This window comes from Bos mutus, chromosome 24, assembly GCF_027580195.1.
Source record: "Bos mutus isolate GX-2022 chromosome 24, NWIPB_WYAK_1.1, whole genome shotgun sequence".
Classification (NCBI taxonomy): Eukaryota; Metazoa; Chordata; class Mammalia; order Artiodactyla; family Bovidae; genus Bos; species Bos mutus.
Genome location: NC_091640.1, coordinates 43,564,579 through 43,591,661, shown reverse-complemented (window position 1 = coordinate 43,591,661; position 27,083 = coordinate 43,564,579). Strand labels below are relative to the sequence as shown.

At 45.4% G+C, this 27,083-nt stretch overlaps 1 protein-coding gene across 18 annotated transcripts in view; it reads right to left on the bottom strand.

Moving 5' to 3' along the window:
- Positions 1 to 425: 425 nt before the first annotated feature.
- Positions 426 to 27,083, bottom strand: part of LDLRAD4 (low density lipoprotein receptor class A domain containing 4) — a 170,084-nt gene continuing 143,426 nt past the window's right edge. For 15 of the 18 annotated variants that reach the window (XM_070361769.1, XM_070361775.1, XM_070361772.1 and 12 more), the window contains 4 exons: positions 13,046 to 13,200; positions 11,588 to 11,659; positions 3,042 to 3,092; positions 426 to 1,716 (listed from right to left, as the gene is read on the bottom strand). In XM_070361769.1, coding sequence (XP_070217870.1) covers positions 1,180 to 1,716; positions 3,042 to 3,092; positions 11,588 to 11,659; positions 13,046 to 13,200 — 815 coding nt within the window. In that variant the 3' untranslated portion in view covers positions 426 to 1,179. Of the gene's footprint in view, positions 1,717 to 3,041; positions 3,093 to 11,587; positions 11,660 to 13,045; positions 13,201 to 17,748; positions 21,371 to 27,083 lie in introns of those variants that run through there. The other 3 variants (XM_070361770.1, XM_070361766.1, XM_070361767.1) reach the window with 3 other exon arrangements.

Below are 27,083 nucleotides of genomic sequence, written 5' to 3'. Positions count from 1 at the left end.
GCCCAGCTCTGCTCTCCAGGAGAGGCTGAGTGGCCCAGCAGCATGGCTGGTTCTGAGCCCTGCGTCTCTCCCAGGCGCTGGTTCCCATATGGGGCTGGTTCCCTTCCTCAACTCAGGAGTTTCTACACACACAGAACCCCCAGCCAGTGTCGGGCAACACAAGGGCAGCAAGCACATCGGAGCCACTGCTGAGTCTCACTGATCAGCCATCCAGGCCTGAACTCAACTATCCAGGGAAAAACAGACCACAGGAAACACTGAAATCACATATTTCAACAGTATAAAAATAACCACCTTGCATTTTAAACAATTTATTGCATAAAATAGTATATTATCTGAGTATATTTCATGCTACAGTGAAAAAAAAATCAATTACTGCAGAAAGTGCCCTGCTGGAGCACTAGGGCAGCACTGTGTGATGTGTGAATGAAGGCGTAAAACACACAGCCTGAGGCTGGAGGGACTCAACCCACCAGGGATGTGGGAGTTTCCTCTGCTCCATCCAGTCTGCAGGTGCCTTGGTGATGCATGCCCTGTGATGACTCTCTTCACAAGTGTAAGTTAGCAGTATGTTAGGCTACCTCCCCAAACACCCTTTCCTGCACAATTATGGGGGGAACATTATTATGGGGCCTAATGATGCATAGGTGAGAAAACAACATACAGGACTTCACATAAAGCTTCCTCATGTTAAACAATGAAGATAGTGCAATTTTTAAAAACACAGCATCACAACACAGATTTAACTCCTTGCATTCATCTGACTTCACTTTATACCTTGGCACACAAAGCAGAAACTTCAAATCATATTTTTTTAAAACAAAAGTTCCACAGTTCGGGGGGAAAGCAAACTAGCGAATCTTCCCCATAATGTATAACATTTTCCTCTGTATTCGGTTAATTGTAAAACAGGCATTCTGGCCTCTGCTTTCACATTAAAGTCAAATACCTCGTGGGTTTTATTTCATGGTGTCTTCAAAGCACCCTTTTGTGTTCTCATGCCCACACTTCGCCAAAACCAGCCCTGTCCCGTCTCTGCCGCAGGTGAATACTGTTGTGGCCAGACTGGAGGTTTACGCTATTCCTTTCTGCGTGTGGTTCCCCTGAAAAGAACTGTTCTGTTTTACTGAGTTCTGCTGTGCTGCGACGCCCCCATTTCTTTTCTCACATCAGGTGTGCTCACAGGTCAGACGCACTCCCTGGGCTTCCTGTCCGTGCCCTGGTCGGGCAGCTCCGTGCTCCAGGGCCTTCCCGCTGGAGCAGCAGTCTGCTCCCCCTGTGTGCGCTGCTGTGCTGGGGGTGGGAGGGAGTGGCGGCCGGGTAGTGGCCCATCGCCTCACTGTAGGCCGGGGGCGGCCCCGCCATCCTCCCAGTACTACTGCAGGTGCTGGCACTGATGCCTGAATTGCTGCTGGGTGGGCATGGGCCCCCACTGTACACGGATACGCCTATCAAGTCGCTGTCAAATACAGTTCGGTTGGGCGGTGCCCGCACCGACTCTCGGTTGAGTTCCATCTGCTGTTCAGGGTCCCGGAGCTGCAGGGTGCAGGGCCCCTGGTAAGGAGGCGGCTCCTCCCCGTCCGACAGGGAGATGGTGGGGGGAAGGTCAATCTCGTGCTGCACGTAGGGGTAGGTGGGCTGGAAGCGGCTGAACCGATCCCTCTGGAGAAAAGGTGGGGCAGTCACCCCATCCCTGCACCGCGGGGCATACATGGTCTGCAGGGAAGAGAGGAACGGCTGCGAGATGTTCTCAGCACAGTGATGACCACGGACGTGACGGCCGCAGGGAAATTCACGCCTGGTCTGTTCTCACCCATCTGACAACTTCCCCCACCAAAAAAACAAGTAAAGACTATTCCAGGAAAAAAAGTTTTCTCATTCCTAATGACTTACATCACTCACCTTGCCAAACCCAGGATGGTTCAGCAACGGATAATTGCAGTTACCTGAAAATGTAGGTTTAATGGAGTTATTGTATGTGCTATGTGTACATTTCCCACTGGGTTAAGAAGAATACAGGAGCCCCCACCCCCAGGCCAGCCCCCCACATGACATGCTCTTTTTTATAGAAAGTAAGGACAGCCCCTCTGCTTTCTCAAGCCCCTTCCAGCTCTTAGACCTGTGATTCAGAGGAGTGGGGAAAGGGACAGAATTTCCTTTGTAATTGCAAGTTGCAACTTCACGGGCCTGTACTTGGAGCAGATACAAGGCTGGGACAACTTATGACTTATTTATAGGAACCTGTTGCCCTATCAGTTACTTTAAAATATGAAACAAGTGACTTTTTCTTTCTGGCTTCTAGACTTATCCAGTTATTTTGGATAAAATTTCCTGTAATTTTTAGCAAACAACATGAAAAATGTTTTATATTCCAAAGTAAAGATGATTATAGATTTTTTTCCCCCAAAAGAATCCAGACATTTTATTTAACATAACTTATTCACCATTCAACTTTCTTCTAGAGGAAAGACATACATATATAAAGATATATATTCATCCATCAACTTCTCTCATACCATATTTTTAACTTAAAAGCAAAAAACTTATTTTCCCAATTGTATGTGTGTGCATGCTCAGTCGTGTCCAACTCTTTGCAACCTCATGGACTGTGGTCCACCAGGATCCTCTGTCCATGGAATTTTTCAGGGAGGAATACTGGAGTGGGTTGGCATTTCCTACTCTAGGGGATCTTCCCCACCCAGAGAACGAACCTGCATTGGCAGGCAGATTCTTTACCACTGCACCACCTAGAAAGCCCCTTCCCGATCATACTAAGTCTTTATTGAATCTGTTACAACACTTTTATGTTTTGGTTATATTGGCCTCCAGGTATGTGGGATCCTAGCTCCCTGGCCAGGGACTGAACCCCTTGCATTGGAAGGTGAAGTCTTAATACCACTGGACCACCAGGGAAGTTCCTCCCCCACCTCTTAAACCAGGTTATTAGCACACATCCTAGTCTTTGTGCTGACACATTCAACCCTTCCACCAATTTTGTTCATTTCCTGCCACCCACACCTCGCCAGTCTCCAATCCCTTACCTCTGAGGTGGGCCGAGGTTCAGAGCCGTCTGAAGGCCACAGGCACCCTTCCTGGGTGGGGAGCAGGGAGTGGACATCACAGGAAGATAATTAGTTTCACGTAGCAGCACCCAAAACCAAGGCATCACACACACTCTGCTGAACACAGACTGTTTAACACCCAGGACCACAAAGCCCAGCCCTTAATCTGCACCTCGAGGAAACCTGTGGCCACAAGTACAACAAATCTCCCCACAGTAGCATTGAGAAAGGTCTGGAATCTCTCAATCTACACATGTGTGTGTGCAACTCTGGTATCAAGCCTTCCGAGCTGGGGCTGCCCGTTAACAGCAGCAGAAGGAAAGCACTGCCCATCTACACCAGTGGGCTTTCAAACTGAAAACTGAGTTTCCCAAACCTAAGAGCCTTCTGGGCATCTTCCAATGAACTGATTCTTCAGTACAAACATTCACAAGGTAAGTGGAACCTGAGATTGAGTTGTAGTATCTTGTTTCACAAATGTTTGGCCAGGCTGACAAGCAAACAGTAGGCATGACTAAGGATCACTTCTAAGACCATGAACCTGTCAACCGAGTATTTCCATGTGGTATCCCTTCTGAACTCATTGTTGACTACAGCAGGGTCTGCTGGGCTGTTGTGATTGATAAGAACTGCATCAGAGTGAGGGTAGTGCCCACATTTTTGGATTCCAAAAGAATAAGTACACATGATCTGCCATCGTAGCCTCCTGTGACCTGAAAGTGACCAGAGGCAGACCTAGGAGGCGAAGGTGACCTTCAGAGGCAAAGGTGACCTTCCCTGCTCCCTGCAGGCCAGCGTCCAGCACAGCCCCCCTCACTGCAAGCAGGTGGCATCCTTAGGTCTGACTATACAACCATGTAACGGCAATAGGCCACAGAGTGACTAACCAGGTGTCCAAGCCCCAAGCGTTGAGAACAGCACAGAACACCCTCCACTGTTTCCAGGACTCAGAATTCTACTCTTGGTGACAACAGCAGAAGATTAAAGCACAGGGAACAGCCTGATGGCCAGAACTCACAACGCCAGATGAAGCAGGTGAGGAAGGACCCAGAAGGGTGGCGCATTTTCTGAAAATGGCAGTAACCATTCTCAATGGTTTTATTTCCCTAGAAATTAGCAAAACTGAAAAAATGCCTGGAAAAGATTCACACCAAGTCCTGTACACACTCAGTCCTGTATTTCACCAAATTCACATCAACCTCTCTGTTTCTAAATCCACATGCTTCCCAGCCCTGCTTCTCACAGTCCCTCCTGTCAACCCCACCCCTCCAGACCTCCCCTCCCCCTGCTTCTCTGGCCACTCAGCCTGTTCCCCCTGGGGACACGTCTACATCACCACCGCCACAGCGACCACAGCAAATGCCCCGGGGAGCCAGGTCCTCTGACCATGGCAGAGTAAGCTGAGAAATAAGTTAGCAGTTTATAGAATTTACAGCAACAGGAATGAAATCAAGCCAGCACCACTACCCAGGCCCATATGCACTGCATCTCTCCTAGCTGTGTGCTTGTGAGAACTGTTCACTCAAGCTGTGTCCACAGAGCACCTCTTGGTGACCTAAAGATGCCCCCATGGGTGCCGCGGGGAGCAGGGCCACCAGGACCCAGGCCCACAATGGCCTTGGGCCACCACGAGGGGCTCCAGGGAATCTGCATGTTGTGGAGAAGGAACAGGACAGCTCTGGATCTCACAGGCTGAAGATGCATGTTTTCAGACTCCTTTATCCTCGAGGAATCTGCTTTGTATTTTACTCCTCCAGCCACACTGGCAGGAAACTTTCCCCTAAGTTGAACCTGACACTAAAACATCTGTATTAAAGATTAAAAAATCATGTGCTCTTCCAAGTGATTGTCTTTACCATCCCAATGATCCAGATATGCCGGCTGCAGACCCAGAACACAATGACTGCATTTTTTCCTTTTAAATCTGGCACTTTTTTCGGGCTGGATGATGAGTGGAAAATCAAAATTGTCTTTTTTAAAGTTGTGGTAAGTTATATGTAACATTTACTATTTTAATCATTTGAAAGCATATGGTTCTGTGGCATTAAATCCATCCACTTGCCATGCACTGATCGCCGCATCCATCTCCAGAATTTGTCTTCTTCCCAAACTGAGACACCACACCTACTAAACACCAACTCTGTATTCCTTCCACCCAAGGCCCTGGTGACCAGCACTCTACCCTCTGTCTCTATGAATCTGACTGTTCTAAGGACCTCATCCAAGTGGAATCATACAATACTGTCCTTACTTCACTGAGCATAATGACTTTATGGCTTATCCATGGTGCAGCCAGTGTCAGCATTTCCTTCCTTTTTAAGGATGAGTAATAATCCACTGCAGGGACATACTGTATTTTGTTACTCATAGGTATCTTGGTTGGGTCCACCTTTTGGCCATCATGAATAATGCTACTGTAAACGGGGGTGTACAAATCTCTCTCTGAATCTCTGCTTTTCATGGAGGAGAACTTTTGGGTCATGTGGTAACTCCATGTTTAATGTGGAGGGGTGGTGGGAACCACTACTGTTTCCCATAGTGGTGGTACCATTTCACATTCTCACCAATGAGCACAGGGTTCCAATTTCTTGCCAATCCTGATCTTCTAGTTTCTTGATAACCAGTCCAAGTGGGTGTGATGTGGCATCTCACTCTGGTTTTGGCCTGTGTATGGTTAGTATGTTAAGTCAGGGTTCTCCAGAGAAACAGGAGACAGATTGATTATAGGCATCGACCACGTGTTCATGGAGGCAGAGAGGTCCCATATTTGCAATGTGTAAGATGGAAAACCAGGAAAGCCAGTGGTATAATTCAGTCCAAATAATGAAGAACTGAGAACCGGGGAGGCCACTGATATATGTTGTGGATTTCCAAGGCCCCCACACCAGGAGCTCTGATGCCCAAGGGCAGGAGAAAATCAACATCCCAGCCCAAGAAAAGAGAGGAAGAAAGAACATGTCCATCCTCCACCTTCTTGTTTTACCCAGGCCCTCAGGGATTGGATGATGCTCACCCACACTGGTGAAGGCAGATTTTCTTCACTCCGTCCACTGAGTTGAATGGCTATCTCTTCTGGAATGACTCTGACAGACACACCCAAAAGTAATGCTTTATCCAGGCATTGTTTAGCTCAGTCAGGCTGACACATAAAATTAACCATCACAATTAGTGATCCTGAGCTCTTCTCATGTGCTTGTTGGCTATTTGTATAATCTTCCTTGGAGAAGTATCTACTCAGGTTCTTTGCCTATTTCAAATCTGCCTAAATTAAAATTATGTTGACTTACTTTGTTGTTATAAAAGTTCTTTATACTTTTTGAATATCGATATGTGATTTGCAAATATTTTCTCCCATTCTGTGAGTTGCCTTTCAATCTCTTAATAGTGTCCTGTGATAAGGTTAAGATTTTAATTTTTGAAGTCCACTTTACCAATTTCTTTGGTTGCCTGTGCTTTTGGTGTCAGATCCAAGATACCATTGCCAAATCCAATGTCATGAAGCTTTTTCCCTATTGTTTTAAGAGTTTAATAGTTTTAACTTGTACATTTAGGTTTTGATACGTTTTGAATTAACTTTTTGTATATGCTAGTAGATAAGGGTTCAATGTCGTTATTTTGCAATGAACACCCAGTTTTCCCAACACATTTTTTAAGAGTGTCCTTTCTCCTTGAATGGTCTTTGGAACCCCTGTTGGAAATCACCTGACCATATATGGTAGTTGAGTCGCTAAGTAATGTCTGACAAATCTGCGACTCCATGGACTGTAGCCCACCAGGTTCCTCTGTTCATGGAATTTTCCAGGCAAGAATACTGGAGCGGGTTGCAATTTCCTTCTCCAGGGGATCTTCCGGACCCAGGAATCGAACCCAGGTCTCCTGCATTGCAGGTGGATTCCTGCATTACCGGCAGATTCTTTTACTGACTGAGCTACAAGGGAAGCCCCTCTGACCATACATGGGGGAGTTTATTTCCAGGCTCTCTATTCTATCCTATCGGTCTAAATGTTTGTCTTTATTGCATTCTGGTAATTTTTGAAATCAAGAAGTATGTAATTTCCAACTTCGTTATTCTTTTTCAACATTATTTTGGCTATAGGCGGAGTGGAGTCCCATGAATTTCAGGATGGGCTTTTCGATTTCTGCAGAAAAACATTGCTGTGATTTTGACAGGGCTTTTACTGGCTCTGTGGATTGCTCTCGGTAGTTCCCACATCTTAACAGTATCAAGTCTTTCTGTCCATGAACCCAAGATACCTTTCCATTTACTTGAGGATGATTTTCTTTCAGCAACACTACAAACCATTCATATTCATGGTTAAGTTTACTCCTAAGTATTTTATTCTGTTTGATGTTATTGTAAACTGAACTGTTTTAATTTCTTTTTGGATTGTTCGTTGTTAGTGTAAACAAACACAACTGATTTTGGCGGGGGGGAGGGGGCTGATTGTGTGTCCTGCAACTTTGCTGAACTTATTAGTTCTAGTGGAGTTTTTGTTTATTAGTTAATTGGAACGCTTAGGGTTTTCTTACATATCATGTCATCTACAAAGAGAGGTAAGTTTACTTCTCCCTTTCGTACTCAGATACATTTCTTTCTTGCCTTGCTGCTCCAGCTGTGTTGGACAGAAGTGGTGAAAGCACGCATCCTCCTTCCTTGTCCAGGTCTGGCAGGGAAGCTCTCAGTCATTCACTGCTGTGTATCATGTTCACTGTGGGCTTTTCACAGATGACTTCACTATGCTGAGGCAGCTTCCCTGTATCTTAGTTTGTTGAATGTTTTTATTATGAAAGGGTGTTGAATTATGTTAGATACCTTTTTTGTATCAATGAGACGATCATGTAGTTTTTTTTCCTTTCACTCTGTTAGGTGAATTACATAGATTGATTTCATAATGTGGAACCCTCCATGCATTCCAGAAATAAACCCCACTTGGTCATGGTGATATAATCCTTTTATTATGCTGCTGAATTCTCATTTGTTAGTGCCATTGAGGATTCTTGCATCAATGTTTATCTGGGATGTTGGCCATTGGTTTCTTTTCCTGTTGTGTCTTGGTCTGGTTTTGGTACTGGGGCAATGCTGGCCTATAAAATGAGTTCAAAAGTGTTCCATCCTTTTCAATTTTGGGGGAGGAGTCTGAGGACTGGTGTCAATTCTTTGAATGTTTTGTAGAATTCACCAGTTAAGCCATTTAGTCTAGGAAATTTCTTTGTTGGAAGGTCTTTGATTATTGATTCAATCTCCTTACTAGTTATAGATCAATTCATATTTTCTCTTTCTTCAGGACTCAGTCTTAGGAGGGAGTTTCTAGGAATCTGTCCATTTCATCTGGGTTATTATTTTTATTCAATGTGTTGATATATAAGTGCTCAGAGTACTAATACTCTTTTTTTTGTCTGTATCTCTTAGATTTTTTTCCCATCCAAAGGATACCATCCTTATAGCACTGAAAGAGAGTCATCTGTGACCAGGATTCACTGGCTGGTGCTGTGAGCTGCAGCTGAAGCCCACTTGCTGCCGTAGGACCATGGGCACTGTGACCACATGAGACCACCCCATGCCCCCAAAGTTCTTGGTGTAGCTCTCAACTAAACTCTCCTTTCAATACACAGAGGACCACAGGGATCATCAGATTTGGGCACTGGAAACACCCAGTACAGAGTTTTCCATACTGTGAACTGCAGCCTCTTCGAGAGCTAAGTGGTATCAATTTAAGTGCTATGTCTTTCCTACACATTTGGTTAAAGTGGTCAGACAATCTGAAGGTCTCTAATCTGAGCCAATTCTCACTCATTTTGGATGGGAGGAAACTGAGGCCCAAGGAGGGTACATGACTCGCTGGAGGTGACACAGCCAGTTTGTATAAAGCAAGATCACTGCTGGATATTTCAGTTTCTACCCAAGTGTTCCTCACAGCAAATGAACATTATCATATGGCCTCAAATATTTGAAATTTTATTTTACTCCCTGTTCCAGGATGAAAAGCATAGCTAAAACTGATGTTTGGGTATTTAGCAACAACTTTGCCATCTGATAAAGAAGGCTGAGTGCCAAAGAACTGATGCTTTCGAACTGTGGTGCTGGAGAAGACTCTTGAGAGTCCCTTGGACAGCAAGGAGATCAAACCAGTCAAACGTAAAGGAAATCAACCCTGAATATTATATTGGAAGGATTGATGCTGAAGCTGAAGCTCCAATACTTTGGCCATCTGATGCAAAGAGCTGACTCATTGAAAAAGACTCTGATGCTGAGAAAGAGGGCAGGAGAAGAAGGACGACAGAGGATGAGATGGTTGGATGGCATCACTGACTCAACGGACATGAGTTTGAGCAAACTCAGGGAGATGAACAGAGAGGCATGGCATGCCATTCATGGGGTTGCAAAGAGTCAGACACAACTTAGCGACCAAACAACAACAAAAGTCCATTTTCTCTTGTTTCTTCCCTATTCCCAGACAGATTCCTCAGTCGTACTGACTTTTCCACCCAGGCGACACTAACAGCTTAGGCGCTGGTGACTGTCCACCTTGGGCAGCCATCATCAGACTTCTCAAGACTTCTTCCCTCCCAACTTGATTCAGTGTAGACCACATCCCCTAAGGGAAAGACAAACCATGAAGGAAGTTCTCCTGGGAGGAAAACAAAGGGACTCCTTTACTGTCCAGAACAATCAACAGCTAGAGAAAGCCTACAGGCCCAGAACCAAATCCAAGAGGAGGACTGTGATGCCTCCTGGGCTGGGGGCAGGGCCAGTGAGCAGTCAGGCTTCCAGAGGAAGTAGCCTGGGAACCAGAGAGCTCAGGGCCAAACACTGTGAGCCTCCTTTCAGGCCACGTGCCTTCTCGCCGTGGAGCTGGTGGGGGAGGAGCAGAGCCATCCTAGCCACCTCCCTTAGATGCCCAGGTCAGCCTCCCCAACAGGGACCACTCAGAATCAAGATAATTCAGAGGACACTTTTTTCCCCCCAGAACAAACCACATCAATTTTTAAGGACTAAGTAAAAGCAAACTTTACCAGCAGATGAACAGAAGTAACACATGAACATAGCCTTATCACAAGAGCCTTAACAACGGAGACCAAGCTTCTGTCCACCACCCCCTCCTGGGTCCTTCCTGGCCTTCCTCTGCAGCATTAGTTTGTAGCCCGAACAACATCAGGCTTACTATTGGTCACACTTGACTTTATACCAAAATCATATCAGTAACTTGATCAACTGCATCAACTGCATCATCAACTCTTGAGATTTAACTCTAAATGGATTTTGGCGGGTACCAAAAATCAAATCTATCCTCAGAGAACAAATAAGAAAATTCCAAACTCACATAAACCAGGCTCTATAGGGATTCCCTGATGGAGCAGTGGATAATAATCTGCCTGCCAAAGCAGGGGACATGGGTTCGATCCCTGGTCCAGGAAAATTCCACATGCCATGAAGCAACTAAGCCACGTGCCACAGCTATTCAGCCTCTCTAGAGCCCACAAGCTGCAACTGCTGAAGCTGGAGCAAATAAAGCCAGTGCTTCACAACAGGAGGAGCCGCTGCAGTGAGGAAGCCACGCACCACGACTAGAGAAAGCCCACTGCACAGCAACGAAGACCCAGTGTCACAGCCAAAATAACTAAGTTTAAAAAAAATGGTTCTACAAACTAAGAGCAGACTCCCTCAGAAAGAACACAAAGCTTTTTATCACAAACCCACTTAACTGCTGCTACCACTACTGAAGCATTTCCTTTTCTTGTAACTTAACTGCAGCCAATTGACTGATAGCTCTTTTTCATTTTCATCCAGAAATGGCTGCTTCCACCAAATTTAGCGCTGGTCCCTCCTACTGCCCTGGCCCCCTGGAAAGGCATTTCAGGGACACTGTGGTGATGCAGGCTCACTAGCCTTGCCAAAACAGCCTCCATCTGTCCCTCTCTTGGCAAAGAAGTGTGTCCTTCCACAGGTCTTGGGGGCAGCAAGGGGCCACATGAGGAAAGGGCTATGACTGCACAAAGCAAATCCTCTAAAACTGAGCAAGCTGGGCCCAAAGGGGCCACTGATCCAACCCACCTTTTCCCAGAGGGCTCTCTGTGAGAACCCGGGCTGTCACGGCTACTGAGGCCCCAGCTTGTCTTTCCCTTCTGGATAAAGGGAAAGCCCATTAGTGCAGAAAAGGAGTCAAGTTTCCTCAACCACATCAGAACATCTACATGTTCAGCCTCTCCTCAAAAACAAAAGCGGACTATTGGGCTTCATTGTTCCACCTTGACTATCAGCTCTTCCCCCAAGAAATATATAAAAATAACATTAACCAATAGTGTTAAACCAAACTTTATAGAAGATGATAAATTATATGCCCAGCCCTTCTCACACCCCTTTAAAATAAACACACTCTTTACTAACATGGTTGTGGAGACCTCACACGGTTCCAGAACAAATGGGCCAAAAGGCCCACAGAAGTGCGGGAGTCCCAGCAATGCACTGGCTCAGACCCCTGGATGCTCACACACGGGGAGGCCGGCAGGGGGCGCGCCACACCTACCAGCTGCCAACAGCAGGCACGGTGGCTTCTGGGATGCAGACAGCAGACACCGCACCTCCAAACCCTGGCCACCTCCAAAGAAGCACAAACCACATGAGGCCATGGGTAGCCCGGACCCTCTAGGCCCCTTGTGGGGAGGCTGGCTGCATGTTGGGGCATCCAGAAGGGCACCTTGAAGCTGCCTTACCCCACACCCTCCTACAGTTTTCAGCCTCCTGCTCTGCAACCCTCCCCACACACAAATGGCCTCTGGAGACCCCCAGCCTCCCCCAAGACAGAAAATACCACCAAAAATAGCCACAGCACTGCTGATGGGGGGAGGCTGGGGTTCGCTGTGACGTTTCTTCGACTGGTGGGTACCAGGCCCACGTCCACTCAATGACCCAGGGAACGAAGGCAGGCAGAGCCCACACCAAGACCCTCTGATGAGGCAGGTTCCCTGTGGACACGCCTAGCTTGGGGAACTGCGGGCAAAGGCTCTCGTCACTGCTGTCGTCCCCGAGGCAGCCACGAGACCCACGTGTGCAGCAGCATCAGTGCGACTACCGAAGGGCCCCTAGGGAGGATGGGGCGGAGTGGAGGGGGTGCGCTCAGGCTCAGAGCATCACTACAGCAGCGTCCCTGCACCGTGACAGCCACAGATGGTCCCCGGTGGGACCCTGACTGTGAGCGGGTCACACTGTTCTCCCAGAGCCACATGAAAGGCGGTGGTACCTCTCAGGAGCCCTAAGGGAAGAGGCAGTAATTAGGGGGAAGAAGTGCTGCCAGTTGGGGGACACGTTCCTGGGCAGCGACCCCCAGCACTCCAGGATCCCATCTGTGTCGTGTCCCAACTAGACATGAAACAGAGCCCTGGCCTGGACTGAATGGTTTCTGGTCACTGTGTAAACGTGCATCATGAGTTTGTGAAACCTCTGGGAGTGGTATTCACACCTCCCTGGTTTTATCAGAAGAAAAATCCAAGCCCTGGGATGCACCTGCCCGGCACAGGGACTCAGGGAGGAAATGCGGCAGGAAGGGGATGTAGAGGGCGAGGGAAGGCGGAGGAGGAGTCCCTCAGGGCTGACCTGCAGGCCCCTGTCCCTGTGGGTCTGGAGGCACAGACACTGTCCCTGTAGGTCTGGGGGCAGCACCCAGCAGTCCCACTCTTTCCCAGACTCTGGCTGCCAGGGACACAGGACACTGGAGAAACCTCAGCTCCACTCACGGGGACAACAGATCTGAAGCCCACACAACCCGCCAGCCCTCATGCCCCGACGGCTGGCACCCTCACAGCCCTGCCCTGCTGAGCCACCGTCTCATGGTGTAGGCAGGGACGCAGGATGCATCGGTGACCATCGCACCCTGACCTGGGCATTCCGTGCGGTGGATTTATGAGCTGAGCCCAGTGCCATCCTGTGCCCGTGGTCCCAGCCCCAGCCTCACCCCCGGGGAGACCCAGACCCAGCCCACACTTACCAGCTGCGGCCTGTCCTCCTGCCTCTGGCCCTGCCCCGGGCGGTGGATGAAGGACCGGGTGGATACTCTGTAGTGGTTCAGCAGGCAGAAGATGACCACGACCATCACTGTGACCACCACCACCACCACAACCACCTGAGCGAACTCCAGCTCCGCTGCGACGAAGAGGAGAGTCGTCAGCCAGGCATGGGGTCACCCCCTCCCAGACCCTCCAGGGACAGAAACTTCTCCAGGCCTGCTGCCTGAGGGTATCGCCGTGTGGCTAACAGGTGAGGGAGGAAGGCCCCAGCTGCTTAGACAGGTTCTGTCCTGAGACGGACCCATGTCACACGGGACAGGCAGCCACCACTCAGGCACCTTTCCCAGGGCAGGCAGCTCCTGGGTTCCATCTCCCGCGACACGAGAGGCTCAGGGCCCGGTCCCTGGCAGACCTCCCGCCCCTAGATGTTGAAACTATGATTCCCAAAGCATCTCCCCATGGCCGCGCAGCACCCTGGAGGGAAGAGGCACCACCCAGAGAAAGGACAGGACACGTCTCCACTGGGTTCCCACTGCACCATTACAGAAGTCTGTCTAAACCACACACTCCCCACCCATGCATTCACCAGCAGTGTGTGGGGGCGTGGGTGCCAGTGCTTCTGTGGGAAGCGGAGCCCAGGGCCAGCCCTGCATCATCCTGTGGGGTTAGAAGGAGGGTCTTCCTGAACCCATGAATCCCATCCTGTGGCACCATCCTCCACCCCAACCTTGGCCCCTGCTTCACACCTGAGGGACAGAGACTGACAAATGGGCCTGCCAGGCCAGGCAGGGGATGGGGCGGCGGCAGGGCCCAGGTGGGTGGGCTGGATGCACCCCTGGCCCATGACTGGGCTCCCTACGGTAGCTGTCCGCTCTGCTCTGTTGTGCTCTGGACACCCAAGGCCTCGTGGCTGGTGGGCAGGGGCTTGCCTGCACTTGTACATCCTCGGGGAGGAAGCCCCCAGAAGCTACAAAGCACTACCAGGATCAAAATGGCAGCACCTCCGGGAAACTGAAATCACTGCCTGTCTGAGGGCCAGGGCTGAGACTCTGCAGCTGGGCTGCAGACACCAGTGTGACCTCGTCTATCCTCACACGCTGTGGGCATGACACACGTGTGAGGCAGAAACACTTCTTCACAACGCTCTGCCTGCACACAACTGTCTGTGTCTAGGACTCAGTGGTGCCTGTGTGACTGGACCCCAAAGCCCATCCCCGAGGACACAGATGAGGCTGCATGAGCAATGAGGAGCCCACCTCCATCATCTTGTGCTCCTGACGGCAGGCAAAGTGGTGGACTGAGGACAGACTCCAGAGCCCAAGCTGGGTTCTGGGGCACCCACTGCATAGGTGCCCACCTGGAGGATCACTCCTGCAGGCAGATTGAGGCCCACCCTGGCCGCCAAGCACAAGGTGGGCATCTTAGGAGGGGACCACAGTTCTGGGAACAAGCAGACAGGAAGCATGGAATCAAGGGCTGCCAATGTGGCACCGAGACTGAACCTAAGAAAATGCCTTGTTTTACCGACTTTTATTTCTATTTTGTGAATGAACAGCAGTGCCGGGAGCCATCTCCCAGCATATTGCATATTGAGTGCAGCACTTTCACAGCATAATCTTTCAGGATCTGGAATAGCTCAACTGGAATTCTATCACTGCCGTGAGCCAGCGTGAGGAACTCAGCCCGTGGCAAAGGTCATGAGGAAGGAGGCTCGGCATACGCAAAGGCGGGATCGAGCCTCAGGAGTCCCCCTGGAAATTCTCGAGCACCTACCCCCAAAACCAGAGTCTGCCTACTTTACTGCTTTGTGCTCTCATCTACACCTCTGACTTTACAGGGGGCTGTCCCCCACTACCTCTCTCTGAAAAAGAGTTAACTTACAGCTCCAGTTAATAAAGTTCCTGGGTCTGATAGTGTTTCAACCTAAAATCTCCTTTGGAAGTCCTCTAGCCTGCCTGAATAGGTTTTTCCGGCCACATGTGATTGCTCAGAGCCCCCCATTTGTGAGAGGCATGAGATGTTCTAAACTGTCTAAATACAGATTCCTCTGAGCAGTTAAAAGATTGATTAGAAATTGTATTGGTGAAGGGTTTTTCACTTGTTGGGCCAATGTTTGCTGCTAAGTCTCCATATCCCTTACCTGCTGTGTCCCTGGCAGTGTTTGTAACCTTGGACCCTTGAGTTAATTCTTTTACTTGTTATAGCCCACCACACCTTTGCCCTATAGGAATGCAACTTTATCTAATGCTTTTGGAGGGTGGCTCCTGACCAATCACCTTTAGAGAAAAATAAACTTTCTGAAGAAAGAGTCTTAAAATGTTAACAGGCCTCTGGGCCAGAAGATGATGCAAATCACCTAAACTTTTGCGTATGATAAGTTTTCAGGAAGAAAGCCTGGCTTACTGCATGACTCTACCCCTTCCCCCATTATTCTCTATGCATAACTTAAGGTATAAAAACTACTTTGGAAAATAAAGTGCAGGCCTTGTTCACCGAAACTTGGTCTCCCCATGTCGTTCTTTCTCTCACCTTCTGGCTGAATTATTCAGCCTCTTTTCTCCACTGAATTTCCTCACTGAGCTATCCTTATTTCAGCCTATTTTCTCCACTGAATTTCCTCACTGAGCTATCCTTATTCTATTACTCTTTATATCCTTAATTAACGTTTAAATAAGCTGTTGTTTCCTGATCGCCGATGCCGTCTCCTCTTTGAAACCCCTGACTCCACCGGGGCTGGACCCCGGCACAGCAGAGTATTCAAAACTTGCCTTTCAGGCTGCCTTGTGCCCTGGAATTGATAAATGTTTTCTCTTCTCAAGAAAACTGTACTGCTTTTTGGATGATGACTTCAGTGAGGGGCCTTACACGCCTCTACACGCGTTAAGGCTTCACTTGGAAGCTGTCAGCCCATGTCATCTTGTTCTGAATATGGAAGGCTATGCAGATGACCATTTGCAGCAAATCAATCAAATTACATTGTCATACTTCTATGGACATTTGTGGATATATATTTGTTTCACTTGAAAAGTATTTTTATTATAAAAAAATAATGAAGATGCCTTTAAAATGTAAAGAACATACATGGAAATAGTGTACAATATACAAGTTTCCCGCACGAGCCAGCAGCTCTCACCGTGATGCCCATGTCATCCAGGGCACAACTCAGCCATTCTGTGTATCTGTCTTTCACGTCTTGAATAAGGGCTTTCTTCTTTTCAATGAATGGAATTGCTGTACAAATATATTGTTCTTTTTTTCCACTCAATACTTCACAAACATCTTTAAACAAGATCTCATTCCCCAGTTCCTAAACACGAAACACTGGACCTTGCATTCTCTAAGCAACTGCTCTTTATGCCGCTAGATTTCTTTTTTCTACCATGATCAAAAAGATTTGTGTGGGACCCACACTTGTGAGCATCCCTAAGCAGAGATTCCACACACTGACACGACCTTCTACACTTGCTCTTGTCAGAGAGAGGGAAGGGAATCTCCTGCCTCGTGGCTCCAGACGCTGGGCCCTTTCCATTTATACTAATTTGCATGGGGCGTGGGGGCGGAGGGCAAAAACATGTATCTTGTTGTCATTTGTATTTCCCTGGTTACTAGTGATTGTGATCTTTCCCTATGATTAGTGGTAATTTGTATTTTTCTTCATATTAGTTCATATTACTTTATTTGTAGCTTTCTCATTTGTAAGCAGTCTTTACATATTATGGCTATACATCTTATCTGCAACACGTGTTACAAATATTTTCTCCTGGTCTGTCACTTCTTGAAACTTTTCCGTGGGTTTAGAGATAATATAAATTTTTATGCCATCATATATTGTTATAATCTTTTTCCTTTATGGCTTCAAAGCTTCTCATTGATTAGGAAGGTCTTCTCTCCAATACTCTATACATATTTTTCTTCTAAGATTTTTATAGCTTGTTTTTTATTTGCTCTGGATCTTTATTTCTTTTGGTCTGAACAGGACAACAGCACCTAGAACCTTATGTTTTATCTGACAAACATGACTCATCTGACCTAATATCACACTAAAAAGTTCAGTACAAGCAAGGGGAGATAGTCTTCAGCTATGGGGACTGCACAGAAGCCTTCGCCTTTCTTTCAGAGGGAAAGAACTATTTAAACAACACCTGCTCTCAGGCTGTGCTGAGCCAGCTCTCTGGTCAGTGTGCTCCCTCCCGGGATCCTCCTGGGACCCTCCCGGGCCCTCCCTCCTGCACTGCTGAGGCCGGCGGCCCTCCAGGGGCATGGTCCCGCTGTACCCTTAAACATGACTCATTACCCCAAAGAGCTCTATGTGGATGACATCTACCAGCATTTACCATATTTGAAATTAAAACTGAAGATGTTAAATATTTTTTAATTAAAAATAAACTCACCACATGTTAATACAAGTAACAAAATAACTTCCCGGTACCATGTCACTTAACACCATGCACATCTCTACCCCTACATGCCACCCAACGGCTTCACCTGCACCCACAGGATGTGTGGCTAACCATGACAGATGAGTGGTTCTTGTCTGCTTGTCCTTTCACGGGGGCTGTGGCGGCCACCAGGGCTGAGGCCCCACCTCCAGCCCCAAGATTCCCTCTGTGAAGGCCCTCCATTCACTGACCTGTGTGACACACACAGTCCTGGAGAAAACGCACAGACCTTGAGCATGACTGACCTGCAAGCATTCACAGTTGGGTGGGATTCATCCTGGGTTCTGTCTGCAGACAAAGGGCCCTGAAACTAATCAAAGCAGGTCAGTGGTTTCCGGGGGACCTATGTACATTCCACTGAGGCACTAACTCTCAAAATCTGTAAAGATTCTGTGTCTCTACATGAGCCAGAGGCCCTGGGAGACATTTATGTGTCTTGTGTGCCTGTTAGGGCGACTCTGGTCAGAGGTGATGGCTCTGTCCATTACAGATTCCCATTCTTTGAGGTTTATGACTATGCTATAAAATTCTGCCCTGAGATGAAATTTTCCACATAAAACTTACACCCTGGAATTTGGCCTTTAAAACACAAAATAGTACATTTTAGTAAGTTTGCTACACTTAAAGTCATGGATGAGGATTTTAAAAGAACACGAACTTTACATTCCTACAGACTCAAAACACAGTAGTAGTTTATTTGACATTTGTGGACATCAGCCTATAGCAAAGAATAATTCACTAATGTATTTTTAGTGTTTAAAAACTGTAACACATGGAGGAGGAAATGGCAACCCACTCCAGTGTTCTTGCCTGGAGAATCCCATGGACAGAGGAGCCTGGTGGGCTGCCGTCTATGGGGTCGCACAGAGTCGGACACGACTGAAGTGACTTAGCAGCAGCAGCAGTTTATAATTCATATATAAAAATAGAGATTTTTAAAGAATAATATAAAAAAAGAAAACAATTTTAAATACCTTGCTCATCACAATAGTTCCATACCATCACTACTTAAAGGCACATTAGCTACTGGGGATGCACTGCAGCATAATAGTAGTAAATGAAAGCTCTTAATTCACTTGATCTTAGCCAAAAGGCTAAGAAGAGATGAAAGTTCACATTTCTAACAAGCTTTTGGCTTGTTTCAGATATTTTGGCAGTAATGTCTGATTAGACAATTATGTTTAACCTTATAAGACAAAGAGCTCTTAAAAGGAGATATAGAAGTTTAGTACAGCAAGGGATTCCCAAAGGACAGCAAGGGATTCCCAAACTGGAGAGAGTATAAAATGGCTGTGCCATTTTTGAAGACTTAGAATGGAAAAAAAGAAAAAGAATGAAGAAATCTCAGTAATGTTTTTGTCGATTGTTTGTTGGTTGAAAAAATATTTTGGATACACTGGGTTAAATATATTATTAAAATTAAAAAAAAAAAACTAACACAGAGAGCTATTTATCTAGAAATGTTCAATGCCCTACATGTGTTCCAACCACAGTGCCTCACGCCCCATCATTTTGTAAAAATGTTACATGGTTTGACTCAGCTACCAAGCTGACAGCAGATTAAACATTTCTTAAATAAATCAGTCTAAGTTAAATAACCCTAAAATAGCTGCAAAACAGCAATGAAGTCCCTGTATTAATGCACTATGGAGTTGACCTGCACACTATTGATACCATGACAATACTTTTTCCCTCTATTGAAAAAAAGAATTATTATTATTCTGTGTTTGTCTCAATATTTATTTTCACAACAGTTAAGCTTCTCCCTACTAAGTGGCTTTTACTTAGAGAACCACAGTTACTCTTGCAAACCCAGGAGAAAATGGAAAGCAGTATGAAGTTTATACTTCACATGGATAAATTCAGGGCCAGTTAGACCCCAGTCTGGTTCCAGTCCTGCCATCTGACTCCATCAGCTGCAAAAGCTGTTTTCTCATGTGTAAAATAAAGCCGAGTCCTCCACTGTATAGCCAGTGGGAGCATGAAATAAAATAACCCCTTGAAACTGTGTACTCAAAGTGTGGTCCAGAGTGATGGTTAGAAACACAGGAAATTGGGTGCCATCCCACACTGGCTCAACCAGAGCCTGCATTTTAACAAACCCCTAGGTGGCTTCTGAAACTTTGGACTAATCCAGAGTCCTCATCTGGATTAAACAAGCAAACTGGAGTTCAGAAAACCTGTGACCTGTGCGCCATACAGAAGAAACAAGGTGGAACCAGGGCCCATGACTGCTACTCAACACGACTTTCAAGAGTGGAGCTCTCTTAAGATTTCAAGTATCAAGGGAACATTTTATGAAAGAATGGGCACAATAAAAGACAGAATCAATAAGGACCTAACAGAAGCATAAGAGATTAAAGAGGTGACAAGAATACACAGGAGAACCATACAAAAAAAAAGGTCTTAATGACTTGCATAACCATGATAGTGTGATCATGTACCTAGAGCTTGATATCCTGGAGTATGAGATCAAGTGGGCCTTAGGAAGCATTACTATCAACAAAAGCTAGCAGAGGTGATGGAATTCTAGCTGAGCTATTTCAAATCCTAAAAGATGATGCTGTACTCAATATATCAGCAAATTTGGAAAACTCAGCAGTGTGTTCAGGACTGCAAAAGGTCAGTTTTCAATCCTAAAGAAGAGCAATGCCAAAGAATGTTCAAACTTCCGTAAAATTGTACTCATTTCACATGCTAGCAAGTTATGCTCAAAATCCTTCAAGCTAGGCTTTGGCAGTATATGAACCGAGAATTTCCAAATGTACAAGATGGATTTAGAAAAAGCAGAGGAACCAGAGATCAAATTGCCAGCAGCCACTGGATCACAGAGAAAGCAAGGGAATTCCAGAAAAATATCTACTTTGCCTTCATTTACTACACTAAAACTTATGACAGTGTGGATCACAATACACTGTGGAAAATTCTTAAAGAGATGGGAACCAGACTACCTTACCTTCTCCTAAGAAACCTGCATGTGGGTCAAGAAGCAACATTTAGAGTTGGACATGGAACCACTGACTGGTTAGAAATTAGGAAAGTGAAAGTGAAAGTCCCTCAGTCACGTCCAACTCTTTGCGACCCCATGGAGTGTAATCCTATGGCCTGGAGTTCTCCAGGCCAGAATACTGGAGTGGGTAGACTTTCCCTTCTCCAGGGGATCTTCCCGACCCAGAAATCGAACTGGGATCTCCTGCATCACAGGCAGATTTTTTTACCAACTGAGCTATGAGGGAAGCCCTGAAATTGGGAAAGGAGTACATCAAAGCTGTATACTGTCACCCTGCTTATTTAACTTATATGCAGAGTACATCACGCAAAATACCAGGTTAGATCAATCATAAGCTGGAATCAAGATTGTCGGGAGAAAAATCAACAACCTCAGGTACGCAGATGACACCACTCTAATGGCAGAAACTGACGAGGAACTAAAGAGTCTCTTGATGAGGGTGAAAGAGGAGAATGAAAAAGCTGGCTAAAACCCAGCATTCAAAAAACTAAGATCAAAGCAGCTGGTCCCAACACTTCATGGCAAATAGAAAGGGGAAAAGTGGAAGCAGTGACAGATTTTATTTTCGTGGGCTCCAAAATCACTGTGGATGGTGACTGCAGCCATGAAATTAAAATATACTTACTCCTTGGAAGGAAAGCTATGACTAACCTAGACAGCATATTAAAAAGGAGAAACATGACTTTGCTGACAAAGGCCATATATTCAAAGCTATGGTTTTTCCAGTACATAGTTTTGGAAGTTTTGGCCACAGCAATCAGAGCAGAAAAAGAAATAAAAGGAATCCAAATTGGAAAAGAAAAACTAAAACTCTCACTATTTGCAGATGACATGATCCTCTACATAGAAAACCCTAAAGACTCCACCAGAAAATTACTAGAATTAATCAATGATTATAGTAAAGTTGCAGGATATAAAATCAACACACAGAAATCCCTTGCATTCCTATACACTAATAATGAGAAAACAGAAAGAGAAATTAAGGAAACAATTCCATTCACCATTGCAACGAAAAGAATAAAATACTTAGGAATATATCTACCTAAAGAAACTAAAGACCTATATATAGAAAACTATAAAACACTGGTGAAAGAAATCAAAGAGGACACTAATAGATGGAGAAATATACCATGTTCATGGATTGGAAGAATCAATATAGTGAAAATGAGTATACTACCCAAAGCAATGTACAGATTCAATGCAATCCCTATCAAGCTACCAACAGTATTCTTCACAGAGCTAGAACAAATAATTTCACAATTTGTATGGAAATACAAAAAACCTCGAATAGCCAAAGCGATCTTGAGAAAGAAAAATGGAACTGGAGGAATCAACCTACCTGACTTCAGGCTCTACTACAAAGCCACAGTTATCAAGACAGTATGGTACTGGCACAAAGACAGAAATATAGATCAATGGAACAAAATAGAAAGCCCAGAGATAAATCCATGCACATATGGACACCTTATCTTTGACAAAGGAGGCAAGAATATACAGTGGATTAAAGACAATCTCTTTAACAAGTGGTGCTGGGAAATCTGGTCAACCACTTGTAAAAGAATGAAACTAGAACACTTCCTAACACCATATACAAAAATAAACTCAAAATGGATTAAAGATCTCAACGTAAGACCAGAAACTATAAAACTCCTAGAGGAGAACATAGGCAAAACACTCTCTGACATACATCACAGCAGGATCCTCTATGACCCACCTCCAAGAATATTGGAAATAAAAGCAAAAATAAACAAATGGGACCTAATTAAACTTAAAAGCTTCTGCACATCAAAGGAAACTATTAGCAAGGTGAAAAGACAGCCTTCAGAATGGGAGAAAATAATAGCAAATGAAGCAACCGACAAACAACTAATCTCAAAAATATACAAGCAACTCCTCCAGCTCAACTCCAGAAAAATAAATGACCCAATCAAAAAATGGGCCAAAGATCTAAATAGACATTTCTCCAAAGAAGACATACAGATGGCTAACAAACACATGAAAAGATGCTCAACATCACTCATTATCAGAGAAATGCAAATCAAAACCACTATGAGATACCATTTCACACCAGTCAGAATGGCTGCGATCCAAAAGTCTACAAGTAATAAATGCTGGAGAGGGTGTGGAGAAAAGGGAACCCTCTTCCACTGTTGGTGGGAATGCAAACTAGTACAGCCACTATGGAGAACAGTGTGGAGATTCCTTAAAAACTGGAAATAGAACTGCCTTATGATCCAGCAATCCCACTGCTGGGCATACACACTGAGGAAACCAGAAGGGAAAGAGACACGTGTACCCCAATGTTCATCACAGCACTGTTTATAATAGCCAGGACATGGAAGCAACCTAGATGTCCGTCAGCAGATGAATGGATAAGAAAGCTGTGGTACATATACACAATGGAGTATTACTCAGCCATTAAAAAGAATACATTTGAATCAGTTCTAATGAGGTGGATGAAACTGGAGCCTATTATACAGAGTGAAGTAAGCCGGAAGGACAAACACCAATACAGTATACTAACGCATATATATGGAATTTAGAAAGATGGTAACCATAACCCTGTATACGAGACAGCAAAAGAGACACTGATGTATAGAACAGGCTTATGGACTCTGTGGGAGAGGGAGAGGGTGGCAAGATTTGGGAGAATGGCATTGAAACATGTGAAATGTCATGTATGAAACGAGATGCCAGTCCAGGTTCAATGCACGATGCTGGATGGTTGGGACTGGTGCACTGGGACGACCCAGAGGGATGGTATGGGGAGGGAGGAGGGAGGAGGGTTCAGGATGGATTTTCTTTTAAAAATAAATTAAAAAAAAAAAAAAAAACTAAGATCAAAGCAGCTGGTCCCAACACTTCATGGCAAATAGAAAGGGGAAAAGTGGAAGCAGTGACAGATTTTATTTTCGTGGGCTCCAAAATCACTGTGGATGGTGACTGCAGCCATGAAATTAAAATATACTTACTCCTTGGAAGGAAAGCTATGACTAACCTAGACAGCATATTAAAAAGGAGAAACATGACTTTGCTGACAAAGGCCATATATTCAAAGCTATGGTTTTTCCAGTACTCATGAATGAACTAAGAGTTGGACCATAAAGAAGGCTGAGCACCAAAGAACTGATGCTTTCAAATTGTGGTGCTGGAAAAGACTCTTGAGAATCCCATAGAAAGCATGGAAATCAAACCAGTCAATTGTAAAGAAATCAACCCTGAATATTCACTGGGAGGACTGTTGCTGAAGCTCCAATAACTTTGGCCAACTGATGCGAAAAGCTGACTCATCACAAAAGACTCTGAGGCTGGGAAAGATTGGGGGCAGGAGGAGAAGGGGGAGACAGAGAATGAGATGGCTGGATGGCATCACTAACTCAATGGACATGTTGCTTTTTCAGTCGTTCAGTCATCTCTGACTCTTTGAGACCCCATGGACTGCAGCATACCAGGCTTCCCTGTCCTTCACCATCTCCTAGAGCTTGCTAAAACTCATGTCCATTGAGTCGGTGATGCCATCCAACCATCTTATCCTCTGTCATCCACTTCTCCTCCTGACTTCCATCTTTCCCAACATCAGGGGCTTTTCTAATGAACTGGCTCTTCGTATTAGGTGGCCAAAGTATTGAAGCTTCCGTTTCAGCATCAGTCCTTCTAATGAATATTCAGGGTTGACTTCCCTTAGGACTGACTGGTTGGATCTCCTTGCAGTCCAAGGGACTCTCAAGAGTCTTCTCTAACACCACAGTTCAAAAGCATCAATTCTTCGGTGCTCAGCTTTCTTTATGGTCCAACTCTCACATCCATACATGACTACTGGAAAAACCATAGCTTTGACTAGATGGACCTTTGCCAGTAATGTCTCTGCTTTTTAATATGCTGTCTAGGTGGGTCCAGAGAAGGCAATGGCACCCCACTCCAGTACTCTTGCCTGGAAAATCCCATGGATGCAGGAGCCTGGTAGGCTGCAGTCCAAGGGGTCGGTTGGACACGACTGAGCGACTTCACTTTCACTTTTCCCTTTCATGCATTGGAGAAGGAAATGGCAACCCACTCCAGTGTTCCTGCCTTGAGAATCCCAGGGACGGGGGAGCCTGGTGGGCTGCCGTCTATGGGTCGCACAGGGTCAGACATGACTGAAGCGACTTAGCAGCAGCAGCTAGGTTGGTCAGAGCTTTTCTTCCAAGGAGCAAGCGTCTTTTAATTTCATGGCTGCAGTCACCATCTGCAGTGATTTTGGAGCCCAAGAAAATAAAGTCTGTCACTGTTTCCATTGTTTCCCCATCTATTTGCCATGAATGGGACCGGATGCCATGATCTCAGTTTTTTGAATGTTGAGTTTTAAGCCAGCTTTTTCACTCTCTTACCTTCATCAAGAGGCTCTTTAGTTCCTCTTTGCTTTCTGCCAGATGGGTGGTGTCATCTGCATATCTGAGGCTATTGATACCTCAATGGACATGAGTCTGAGCAAACCCCAGGAGATAATGAAGGACAGGCTGCCGAGCTGCAGTCCATGGGGTCACAAAGAGTCAGACATGACTTAGCAACTGAACAACAATAATCTATCATGACCAATTGGGATTTTTTCCAGGACTGAAAGGTTAGCTTAACATCTAAAAATCATTTAAAGTGATATATTATTATAAGTAAACAAATGAAAAAAAGCTGGCTTAAAGCTTAGGAAAAAAAAAAATGGAGAAAGTATTTGGCAAAAATGCAACACCTTTTTATCATAAAAACACTCAACAAACCAGGAACAGAAGGGCATCAACCAAAGCTCACAGCTAATTATCATACTTGTGGTGAAAAGCTGGCTTTGAAACTAGATCAAAATGAAGCACTAATACATGCTACCACATGAGAAAACCTTGAAGATATCATGCTACGTGAAAGAAGGCTGTCACAAAAGACACTGATATGAAATATCCCAAGCAGGCAGATTCAGAGACTAGTAGGAGATGAGTGGGGCTAAAGCTGGGAGCTTGGGAGAAAAGGTGGGTGGCTAGTAATGGGCTTCAAGTTTCTGTTCAGACTGACAGAAATGTTCTAAATTTAGATCACGGTGATGGTTTTGCAATTCTGTGAATATACTAAAAACTACTGAATTCTATACTTTAAATAGGGGAATTATACTGCATATGTGAAATATCTCAATAATAGCGATATAATAAAAAGAACTATGAAATGAAAGTATTCGGCAAATAGCACTTCATAAGTTTAAAAACACCTCTACATGTAAATGCTGATTCATAAAACCAAGTTTTACCTATGCAACTCAGATAATAAACTCCTAAGAAACACCTCGAACTTGGACCACTTCACCAAGTACTGGTTTCCTTCTATACTCCAACTGGGAACCATGACTTCCTGTTAAACTATTCGTAGATGACAAATTTTCTTTTTCATGGCCTTGTTTCTCATCTCGGAATTCCAAGAGTGAAATACAACATTAAAAACTGAAGGGAGCACACCACTAATCACCCCACCATGGAAAAATCATACCTACACTCTTTACTGTGTAAGAATTTTCTTAAAAGGGTTAAAAGCCAGGCTGACTACCCAGTGCCAAGCCCATCAAGCACACAAGTGACAATATGTCTTATCCACTCTACCAAACACTACTCATGCTTCGGCCCACGGCACATCTCCACGTGACTGTGGAAGACAGCTCATTACCTTCCCTAACCGTGGGGTTACCCGTCTGGCCTTCAGAGAGAAAGGAAACTAAACAGTGATTTTAAGCCAACTCACAATCCACAAGGCAGGCAGTGCAATAGTGAAGGTATGCTTGGGCTCTGCACGTAAGGGTCTGTGTTTGTACTGGGCTGGGATAAGAGATGTATTTCTCCCTCTAGGTCAGAGTTTAAAAAGTCAGAAAGACACCCACTGAAAAAGTAACTGACTATTCAAGTATTTCATTTTTCCCAATTAAACAAGGTAAGTCATCTTCTTCCCCAAAGCTCCATCGTCATGGGAACATACTAGAAACACACTGATGAAGGTCTGACTTGCATCAGTCACACCACCTTCTTCCTCATCACCCCCTGATGCCCTAAGAGTGTCAAAGGTCCAACAAAGCCACGCGTGCATAGTAAGTGGCAGACAATACCGAGTGCTGTTGAGTCTCACTGGCCTCACTCAGAGGTGACCGCTCAGCTCTGCAGTATTGCTTTCATGCCTGCTAACACAGCATACATTCTGCAGCCCATGGGTCAAGGAATAAGTTTTGATTTCAAGTCTCAACATTTAAGAAATACATTTCATAAGATGATAGCTACCATAGTGATTCCTCTGATGGATCTAGCCACAGAAAACTGAAAGCCTTCTTGAAGAGATTCACACTCCAGATGCCATTAAGAATACTCATGAATCATGAAAAGAGCTCAAAAGACCAACATTAATAGGAGTTTGAAAGAAGTTGATTCCAGCCTTCATGGATGACTTTTGACAGGTTCAAGATTTCAATGGAGGAAGTTAACTGCAGATGTGGTAGAAACAGCAACAGGTAAGGTTCAGTGCATGAGCTCTGAATGAGTGTCACCACGCTACGTGCCTCTGGATAGTCTTCCT